The sequence below is a fragment of the Notothenia rossii genome (genome assembly GCF_949606895.1).
Source record: "Notothenia rossii genome assembly, chromosome: 5".
Lineage (NCBI taxonomy): Eukaryota > Metazoa > Chordata > Actinopteri > Perciformes > Nototheniidae > Notothenia > Notothenia rossii.
In genome coordinates, this window is record NC_136903.1 from 73524612 (window position 1) to 73536437 (window position 11826).

At 42.1% G+C, this 11826-nt stretch overlaps 1 protein-coding gene across 3 annotated transcripts in view; it reads right to left on the minus strand.

Moving 5' to 3' along the window:
- Nucleotides 1-11826, minus strand: part of celsr2 (cadherin, EGF LAG seven-pass G-type receptor 2) — a 60383-nt gene that overhangs the window by 38247 nt on the left and 10310 nt on the right. For all 3 annotated transcript variants that reach the window (XM_079681261.1, XM_079681260.1, XM_079681259.1), the window contains exon 2: nucleotides 465-1175. In XM_079681261.1, coding sequence (XP_079537387.1) covers nucleotides 465-1175 — 711 coding nt within the window. The remainder of the gene's footprint in view (nucleotides 1-464; nucleotides 1176-11826) is intronic.

Consider the following 11826-nt stretch of genomic DNA (forward strand, 5'->3'; position numbering starts at 1 on the left):
TTGAAGGCTGCATGAGGACACTGCACGGCAGAAATGGTGCCCTTTCACCTTGTGGCGATATGTTTGAAGACGGGAAGATTATTCAGTGGGAAGTCACTTGGGACACATAGCTAAACCCAAGGTGTGGAATATATGTAGATATCAAAGGTATTATTTTCAATGTTGTCCAAAATAAAGACCCTCCTCTTACTGTTAAAGAGATGCTGTATTGAGGTGATGTGTTGTAGTGAACTTGAGATAACCTATTCCAACTACAAAGGAAGTTTATCAGCCACAAGAAAGGATTTGGAGCAATAAATGTATTACTGTTGTCATTTTCAACTAATGTATGTGCAGTGTGCGAGTTGGAAAGGTTAAGAGCCGCAGCGACAGTCACTTTGGAGTTCAAGTGGTTAATGAAGGCAATAGAAGAGACAAAAAAACAGTCACTGCTTCATCAGTTGGTGTTAAATGAGGGCTCTCACCTGTGTAGTCCTCGAAGCACTCGCAGGTGTACCCCCCCTCTCGGCTGCGACACACTCCGTGGGCTCCGCAGGGTTTGGAGTAGCAGAGGTCGATCTCCGTCTCGCAGTAGTCTCCTGTGAAGCCGGTGGGGCAGCGGCAGCGCAGCCCGGCGATGGGGTGGATGGGTCTGAACAGGATGGTGTCAGATGAGACAAACGGCGCCAGGCTGTCGAACTTCAGCACCGACACACACTTCATGTAGTTCTCACACGGCTCCCGCAGGCAGATGTTGTCGTCAAAGGGAAGAACTTCCTGTGAGGAGATCTTAGCAAGGAGGCTGCGGTTTAAATACAGCCTCTCCTGGAGTTCCTCTGAGCCGAAAAACTCTCCTCCGCCTCCACTTTCACCCCCTCTTCCAGCCCGGTCGCCTCCATCTCCCGGACCCCCGGGCCGCTGGTGTCCCTCCCCCAACACGGGCACCGCCACAGACAGGCTGACGTTGAGGATGCGAGCGCTGACGTCCGTGTCGTCTTGGATGTTGAAGATGACGACGTCCTCAGGGGCGGCGGACAGGACGCGGGCCACGCCGTCCAGGAACTGGGCGAGCAGCAGGGACAGGAAGTGCTCCTGGGAGGTGTTGGCCAGCCGCAGCGTGATGCTGTTGGAAAGCATCTCGTCCGTGATGATGGTGACCTGGAGGACACACTGCGCTGACACCGTGTTTTCACCATCTGATGAAAACAGAGAAAAGGAATATTTAATGTTAGATTGATGGGACATTTCTTTTAGATTTTCTGAATCTCCAGGTGTTCTGACTGAGTAGGTGCAACGACAAACGACAAACCCAAAGTTGGGCTTGGGCTTTTTGCTTTTAGGGTGATTTTTTTGGGGAAAAGGGTCGGTGGTGGCGGGTGAATAAGAAGAAAACAGGAAATAAATGTTTGGGTTTTATAATAATAAACTACACGAAGAACACTGAGGTAGAGTCATCTCATAAAATCAACTTCACATGTAATATCTGAGGAATAATCAACTCCTTCACTTTGTCCAACAGTAAAGTTACAAAGTATAATACTATCTTAGGTTTATTAGCAGCAGGGCATCCGCTTGTAACATAACAAGAGATAAACTACAACACAAGAACCAGGGTGTTTTTAGGTTGCAAGACAGATCTACCTTGGAAAACAATAACGTCTAGTTAAGTGGTTGAATTCATGTAGTTGAAGCTCCTGAAATATCAATTAAGAGAACTGTGAGTTGGGTTTGTTAACGTTAAAGAAGGAGGCTAGTGATATTCTATATTTCTGAAACAAATCCCATAAAAAGATGAAAAGCACCGTAGTCTGTCTCTCGAGGTTTTCTAGCCTTAATCTTTCAAATCCAATCAACAGGAATATATATTGATTTTTATAAATGCACTGTGATGAGTAGATAATCTTATTCTACGAAAAGTTAATTCCCGAGCAGGTGCAGCATCAACACACGGAGCATCTGTTGGACAAAGTAAATGCAGGACTGAAGCAGGTACAGCAGGGAGGAGGACTCATGCAGAAGCTGCTCCTGTATCACTGGCTTCAGGTTTGTTTAGTGGACCCACATGTAAAAACAAGTTGTTGATGTGAATGCAGTTGATAATGAAGCACTTAAAGGGATACTTTAACCCAAAGAGATACTTAAATGGATATCAACACTTTTTTAACTCATATTCTTGGCTCAGACAAGTGTTGCTTTGTGTTTTTCTCATGTGCCAGAACAGATAACGGATGTATGCCAACACTAAGTGTATGATTTCTTTCAATACATTCCAAGTTTCTAATCGGAAATGTCACGGCTGTATTCACAACTCCCTCCGTCTTTGCTTTGTCCGGAAGCAGCGATGCTACTTCATTATACATGCCACGCTAAAGCCTTAAGTCTCAAATTCAACGGTTACAGCATTTCTCAGCTCGGCAAATCTCGTCTTTTATCTTTCTGGTTTCACCCTGTTAATGTGTTATACACTATACTTCTATACATTCAATCCTTTAGCTTTGACTGCAGACATGTAGTGTTTTGTCCGCGTTTATACAGAAGTTCTTCACTGTACAATACCTTAATTCCCGTGTTAGGCTTTTATTAACCAATTCAGACTTGTAATGTAGATTTTGCTTTCATTACATTACATGTCATTTGTTAGACGCTTTTATCCAAAGTGACTTACTATTCAATACTGTGGGCAATCCCCACAGGAGCAATTTGGGTTGAAGTGTCTTGCCCAGAGACACAACGATATGCTGACTGCAGTGGGACTCGAACTTGCTATCCACTGATTCGAAGAGAAGCGCACTACCCCACTGAGCCACAGCCTCCCCTCCCTCAGCGAATGAAACATAAATGATTCTGTTTCATGATGTTGCCTTGCATGGCAAACATACTTAAGCTGATGCACCCCATTTACATTATCTCAGTAAAGATTATTTTCTTACTTTTCTGCTGTAACCACATTTCCAATAACAACAATAAAGCTGCTCATCAGTTGCAAGTCAGTGGCGAGCAGTCAGAGCCCAGCTCGCTGAAGAGTAAACTTATAATGAAAGATCCCAAACAATCCAAAAACACAAAGGGAGTTGTTTGTGCTGCTAACAAGGAAAATATCTATGGATCTGATTCAGTTACAGCATGAGGACCTACATGCCCTACATCCAGCAGACAGAAACAAATTAAAATATAAACTGGATCATTTAGCTTTCTGCCAGGGCTCAAGAACTCGTTCTGTAGATGCTTGTCAAACATTACATTACATTGCATTGTACTTAACTTGTGATTCCCACTACCTTTAATTTCACTTCATAAAATCCCATCTTTTAAAACTGGAACCAGTTAAGATGTTATTTCTCGCTAACTTAATTCCTTCATCATGATTAATTGTATGTTTATCTCATCATCTGTGACTCTCCTGTTGTGTGATACATGTGTGAAAGAGAAACTCTTGACAGTGTGCCCACTTGATTGTCCTGAATATTGTCATCTGAGAAAAACAAAGTAATATCAGATACACACAAAAAGTATTTAGATAAGGTTTGCAAACCCTAGCTGCTGATCATACCAGACCAAGTAAGGCTGTAGTAGTAAAACAAGAGTAAACTGATAAAGGAGGTTTCCCTGCTGCATGAATTTAACCAACTTAAAGTATTTAATCTCTCAACAGTTACATAGTCTTGTTGAAGGTCACTGAGAGACCACTATCATTTTGTCTATCTCACCGCAAGCCAGCAGTTTTCTGTGGCCTCAAGAGAAAACACAAAACAGGCTTAATCAAATCAAAAGTGTCATGAAAACAAGCCTCTCCCTCCAAATAATCAATGAGCGCTTTGTTATGGGCGTCTGGACGCCGGCCAGAGAGCAGAACCTGCAAGCAGGGCTCGCACAAACAAACAGCACTGCCCAAAGTTACCAGATCCCTGTTCTGGCACCGGGCGAGTTTAAACACAGAGTGCCAACAGGGGGGAGGCAGAGGAAGAGAGGGGGGGTCATAGAGGAAAAGAGACAGAAGCATGTTTGACACGGCTTTAATCCTTCTACTTTCAGTCAAGCACTTCCAGCACAGTAATAATACAGGGCCTTAGGAGAGGAAGTGGGACAAATCAAAGTACAGAGACGAGGAGGGTCGCTCCTCTAATTCACACTTTACTGTAAACACACACACACACACACACACACACACACACACACACACACACACACACACACACACACACACACACACACACACACACACACACACACACACACACACACACACACACACACACACACACACACACACACACACACACACACACACACACACCTGTGCACACAAGAAAACACAGGAAGCCAAGACAAAGGCAGAGGGTTTCTATACTTTCAAACAGAGGAGAAATGTAAGTAGAGATTCACATATGGTTGTTTTGTTCAACAGTTAATCCAACCCAGTCTCATGGCATTTCGTGTTCACCAACACGATTTTTAATATATTGAGTGTTATTGGTGAGTAAATAACAGTGTGTTATTTTGAAAAGAATAACAAATTAGAAAGAAAAAAATATTTAAAAAATACAGATTTCAGTATTCTGAGGCTCTGAGCCCCATTTATTTTCCTCACAGATGGCAACAAAAGTCAGAAATTATACGATTTAAAATAAAAGCAATAATTGTGGCTTGATATTGAGTAAGAACATGTTTTTATGAACCACACAGCTTCCGGTCTTCCTATAACACGTAATGCCGTGAGACTAACAATAGAAATACATTGCTTTTGAAATCGTGCTGTGCAAAACGAAAAAAAGGGGGAAATCGTGTTGGTGAACACGAATCAATAGATTAAAAATCGTGTTGGTGAACACGAAATGCCATGAGACTGGGTTGGTTAATCTGCCTATTATTCTGATATGCTATCTATTGATGAAAGTGGTTCCCAACATGGCGGTCAAGAAACCTTGAACAGGTTTGATGGATTTTGGTTTTAATAATAGAGTAAGGAATATTATAACTTATTTAAATCCAGGCCTCTAAAAATGGTGCTATTAACAATCAATGACCATCACAATTTCACAGATCTCAAGGTGACGCCTTGAAGCTTTTCTAAAACTCAAATACATTTATTATAGTAATGAAGTTGTCTGATGTTTTTCCTAAAAATAAGACTTTTATGATTTATAAACAATCACCATGACTTCCTTTCTTAAATCATTGAAGGCAAATTGGAACCCTACATACCAGTAACAATCTGTAACAAACATTTGAATGTTTCCAGGTTATAGATAGAAATGTGTTAAAACCTGTACTAAACCTCATTGAACAGCCGTGTTTTTACACTTTCGCCACATTTAACTGAATCTGAAATCTTTCCTAACATGAAAGAAACAAACCAACAACATCTCCTCTCTCCCTCTGCCAGTTTCCTCCTCGTCCATTCAGCTCATATTATAACTGATACTCTGCAGCAACAGTAGCCAGGAAACACAGCTCTCAGTGAACAGAGGCTCTTAAAGGTTAGGCCACATATAAGGACAGAAATCGCCTTAATTATGTCCTCTGCCAATTTACATTCTTGGTCTGGGTCTCGGGCAGAGCTCCAGACGGAGACGCAGCGCTGGGAAACTGAGCGCGAGGAGAATCTGCTCTGAAAGGAACAGACCATCCTTCAAAGAGGTCATTCTCCATGGAAGGATCCTCCGCTCAGGAACGGAGGGTAAGCGGAGCATTTTTGGCCAAAAAGGAGGAAGAGTGGGATGCTTAGATGGTGACGAGGTGCCAGCTCTGAAGTGTGACACTACTCTCAGCCCGGAGCTCGACCCCCTCTGGGCCTCTGGGTGCCAGGAATGCTCTCAGCTGGGAAGTGGCGCCAGGGAAAAGATTAAACACACAGTGTGGCTGCAGGACTGCCAAGGCTGTGTACAGCGTTGTGTGTTTATCGGTGTGTGTGTGTGTGTGTGTGTGTGTGTGTGTGTGTGTGTGTGTGTGTGTGTGTGTGTGTGTGTGTGTGTGTGTGTGTGTGTGTGTGTGTGTGTGTGTGTGGTGTGTGTGTGTGTGTGTGTGTGTGAGTGTGAGTGAGTGTGAGTGTAAGTGTGTGTTTGTAGGTGGGTGCGTGGTGGAGATTCATACGTCAATACAGAAGCATGTAGACTGAAACTGTGGCGGTTTAGTCATTGCTGAGGTTGAGGAAAACCGACAACATGACAATAAATAAAAAATAATAGAGTCTATAATGAAGAAAGTCACTATAATGAAGAAATCACTGTTATTCGAAAACCTCACAACACCTTTTCTTGATTAAATGTTGATTTAAAGGTATTCACCAGATACACAAAACTAAATACTCTTCTAGTACACCAAATGAATACTCTGCTCATTGTCTTATATCAAGTCAGGCAGACTCCGAGACAAGAAATCCTTCATGAAATCTCTGACAATACACTGGGGGATGTAAACAAGCCGAGTCATTACAGAGAAGTCTCAGAAACACACAGGGACTGTGTTTGACAGAAGGTTGTTGATTCCTCATCACACAGAACATTAATTATCAGCCAGGAGGTTGTGTAGGGGAGATGTGGTGCTTTTTATATCTGAAATATTAATGAAACCCAGTTTCAACCTTCATCAAGAGGATTACAAACGGCAAATAATACACTAACAAGATGTAATACGAACACAGAGAGCCTTTAGTACTGTGTTCTTACTTTAAAGACATATAGTCAAATCAGGATATATTGATTTCAGTTAGAAGACTACGTGGGATCTTAGTGGCCCGGATAATAAACTGCTGAGAGAGAAAGAACAAATCGGGGAGACTGGCCTAATTAGACAACAAAGTTGCCATTAAATCTCCCAGTGGAATCCCAGAAAATGTCAACAAAGTCATGGTGGATAAAGATCAGACTGACTGTGTGACCAGATTACTGAGGACAGAGACATCACCAGAGAGAAGCCCTGACCCTCTTCCTCAGAGCCTTGACTCTGACCATTGATCAGTTATATATTCTCTCTCGCAGTTTAAGGATTATATTGTGGTACTTTGGCTTTTTGACTGTGTATAGAGGACAGCATTAAAGACAGAAAGAGACAGAGGGGTCAACACGATTCCAATGCTGTAAGTCTTTGCTGTGGGGACACAAAATAAACTGTCCAAATCCAGGAGGCAGCAACCAATGAAAACAGCAAATGAAGGCATCACCTTCAGAGGCCTGAAGGTCAGCAGGCTGAACCCGCTCCTCCTTTTAATAAAGCACCAGTGCAGGTGTCTGCCTCATGGAGAGAAACACCTAGTCAACTCAAACAAGAAAGCTGCATTTAAATTACTGAAAGAGGTTGGAAAATGTCAAATTCACTCCATGCTTCCCAATTTACGTGTTGTGACAAAACAAGCAACCCACCAGGCTAATGAGGAGTAAACAGTTCGGCATCATGTCCATCACCAGAGGAGCTGTTTGTGGGAACACAAATGCCAAATCATTCAGACAGGACATCAAAGAGACTTTACCCTGACAGCTCCCTGGTACAAAGTCTGCGTAATGTCCGATTGAGTTCATGTGTGAAAACGCTCTTTGTCCAGAGAATTCATGCGGAGAAATCGGGCATGATGGGGACTGGCATTAACAAGAGGTAGAAAACAGAAGTGAAGTCAAGTAGAAAGGTCATCTACACTGAACGGCAATTAAGATTTGTCAGTAATTGCCAACGTCAGACTATTTAACGGCAAGATACTTGTTTTTTTATGACCAAATTAACGACAGTCCATGGACCTAGCCTAACCCGCATCATATCATGAGTCCTGACCGCTTTACGAAGTCACCACCAATCGCCTTAATGAAGCAGTGTATTTCCGTTAATTGATAATGCTTCTAATACTGAACATCTCCCCGGTTGTGTTGCTACATGCTACCACTGATATTGTTCTAAGGTCATATGAGAAAACAGCTATGTGTGTCTTACTTCTGCCCCTCAAAACCAGCCTACTCCGCCTCTTCATGTGCAGGTTAAACACTGAGCCAATGAAAACACTTTCCAGTTATTGTGGGGAGGGGGAGAACATTACAGAGTCTAAAGAAATACCATTTATCATCATGACAGTGGAGAGAAGATACATAATCGCACTCAAGCAGCTCTCTCAAGCAGCAATTCATCACATGTCTAATGGTTTATGGGAAAGCACGCCACAATCAAACGAAAGTACGTTTATTCTGCGATCCGGAGCACCGTGTGTTTCGCCGCAGAAGTGTGTCATGAAGAGGAGGAACCTCCGGGTAAGAAGGTAATGAGGTTGAGCAGAGGCTGTCTTAGCTGTTCAGCATCAGTTCACTACAGTATGTGCAGCACGCTCCGATAACTCAATGCATCAAAGAGCGCAACCATGGGGTCCCATTTCCAAGATCAATAGGGAGATCATAAATTAAAAATCGCTTTGGAGGGTAGAGGCCTGTGGAAGTCTTTGCAGTTCACAGCGTAAACAGCTCCAACCTAGCGAGCCGCTCTCAAAACTAACAAGCTTTAATGAGTTTATGATTTAGAAATGAGCGTGCAGAGCATTACTTTCCGTTTGGATGTTTGTTTGTTTATTGTTTGTTGAAAGTTAAGAATAATACATTTTATCTAGTGGCATACTTCTACTTACAGTAAACTGTAAACCGTCTCTCAAGTGATCACATGATGAAAGCAGGAATAGCCAACTGGTCATGAACCTGGCATTTATACACACTCAGTGACGTGCAAAAACATAAGCAATTTTATTTTCTTTTGAACTTCCAAACACATGTGTGATATCTTCATTATCTGCATAAGAAGTTGACATTTAAAATAATACAAATAAAGCAAATCATAGTGATATACAGTCGGAGGTAAAGTGAGGAGGGAGGGGGGGAGACGAGAGGTGAACACGCTGAGAGAGGAGAAAGGGACAGGTGCTCATGGAAGAAATTAGGATACTTAAAAAACCCTTAGTGCTCAATTTGCATCAAACATCCTACTCTTTTGTGGAGTCCTAACTCTGTCAAATCTGAACTCAAACAGAGAACACACATATCTTTGGATTACTCTTAGAAAGTATATCATTATCTCTGAAATCCCTTAGCAATGCACCTCTTAAATCCGTTTGGAAAATAAAATAAAAAGGCAGAACTTGGCTGAGAATCAGCATGTTTTTAAGATCTTAGCTATTAAAGTAATTTTGGTTTACAGTAATGTATAAAGTGAAAACAGGATCTGCTAAAAGCTAATTCAGCATACTTTTAGAAAGGTGCCAATTTGCCTAAATGATAGGCCAAAGGTATGACGATGTCTGGTTTCAGGGAGCCTCACAGTGTCAGGATTATGGTTGAAGTGGAAACAAAAGAAAAAAAGATACCAACATGGAGGAAATTCTGCCACTGGTAGACAGGAACACATTTCAAATGAGTGCAGCAATGACAATGCCAGGAAATAATGATGAATGCAAATATATAATTGTGTTGTTTGCACATCAGTAGAAGAACTGTGCAATCACATGTTGAAGAATTATGTAACAGGTCAAACTAGCATATTCTGAAATACAGTTACCTCTAAACAGGAACATCTGTCTGTCTGCAATCATTGAGTTTACATTTAAATCCTGTTAACGAGCTGCTTCAGTGTGAAGCTACTGTCAAAAGGGTCATGTTTGCGTTTTGCTGACAAACACCGCACCACTGAGTCCACACAATGTCACAGACAGACAACATCTCCGCAGAACGCAGAGCTGAGAGTACAGTCGTTGTGGGGCCACCAACAGGACACAGTGTAATTTAATTACTTTTAAATACTCATGCCCTTGGAACAGCCTGAGACCATTAATTACTGCTTCTCTGCTGCTGCATGTGTATGGGACCCTGACTGTACTACCTTTTTCACTTCCTCTTTTTCCTTCCACAGTAGAGATCACAGCTCAGTTGTCTCGTGAATTTGACACGTTTATGGCCAGAGATTAAACCTCCAGGTGCTGCGACCCGTCAACAAGGGGCCCCCTGAACTGTAAAGCTGGCAAAGAGTGAAATCAGTCGAGACCGGAACACTTACAGATGACAACTGTAGGCACCCAATGTTAAAACACACAATGTAAGTTAAGGCAAGAAACTACGGTTCTGTACATTTAACCTAATTTCACCAACATGTAGTATTAGATAATGCCTAATGTGTACATACAGAAAACATTTTTAAAATAAATAATTTTCCCTGATGTAAATGATTGGGGAAGATGCATAGTGGTTCAATGTTTTACCATATTTCCCTTTTAATAGTACTACTTCCATTGAGGTTCATTGAAGAACTGCAACCATTTGATTACAAACTGATTATATAAACCACAGTGTTTTTCAAAGAGTATTTTCCCTGCTGTTTTGTCATCTTTCATGGTTTCATGGAATGGACTTGATGATTTCGCTCCACTTGATAGTGGACATACAGGAAGAGAAAGCTCCCCGCAGGACAACGGGCTTAATCCTCACCTTCATACCAGTGAGCCAGCTGAGGTTCAATTAATAGTCCAGTAAAGAAGAAAGAAAAAAATCAGACACTGATGAGGGCTGATGTGGGTTAAAGACCGAGGAGCAGGAGTGTATCGTGGTGTTGGAGCTCAGCGCTCCTTTGGCAGGCAGTGTTTAAAATATTCTCATCTGAGAGATCAAGCTTATCAGATGCCTTCTTCATTCAAACCCAGTGCACTCTGTTTGGTGTCGATTTAATTTAAAAGCTGGAATCTGGAGTCCTGGGTGATCAAAAGGGACGCAGTAAACTGAGGCTGAGGGGGACGGGCCTGCTTGAATTAACAGGGGCTGAAAGGTGAAACACTCTCCTCTGCTGCCTGAATGGAGGCTGATGGCTGGGTGGGGGGTGGAGTGGAGGCTCTGCACTGCAAAGGGAGGGACAGGTTTTTCATCTCATTACCCGCCCCCCCCCCCCCCCCCATCTCCCCCTCTTCCTGACCCCCCACTAGACAAGCAACGGCCGAGGCGGACTCCCAGCCACCTCCACCACGCTCTGTATTGAACACCCTAACGACTCCCACCAGGCCTCCATCCTCCTCCAGCACATCAACATCACAAATCAACACAAGCCTCAATCACACAACATGCTCTCCTGTGGATTTAAAAACATGAGCAAAGCCTTAAACCACTTTAGGCAGTTTTTAACTAACCTTCATCCACTTGGTAAACCTTTCTGAAGATTTACGACAAAACTAAATATTTGTATTATGTATTTTTACCTGATTGTTATTTCAAGCCTTATTATTGTGGGAGGAGACTACTTAATTATCAACCTGTTAAGCCCCAAGCCTGTTTTTCAGGTCTCAGGCTCGAAAATGACATGCCAGAACAAATGACTATCTTCCCTTCTAAAAGGGTTAATGAATCATCTTTTTTCTCAAAGCAATGATAAACCTGTGAGTTGGATGTAGAAAAGTCAGAATCAATATAGATGTTTTTATTTTAAAGTAATTCCGATTGAACATAGTAAAAAACTGTAAATTATAGTTTCCGTCCAAAAAAAACCCATTACTTATAGTGAATGATGGATAGTAGACTAAAAGCTTTAGGAATCCAAACTATAACATATAATAAGTACCCTGTATCAAGATTGATGCAGAACAAGTGACATTTGAACTTTTTAGATAGGTTTAGAAAAAAGAACCCACTTCTGGGGTCACTTGGGTGTATTTGCCATATCTCTGGAACCCATCGGTTCATTTTTGATGATTGACACCACTTTTGAACCGTTAGAGCCAATAGAATCGAGGGAAGTTCCTAAATCCATCTAAACATTACCATTGGTGAATAGAGTGATGCGCAGCTAGCATGCCGAAAACCGGAAGCTGGGTTACAGCTCTCATACACTTTGTATGAAAACTCAGTTTTT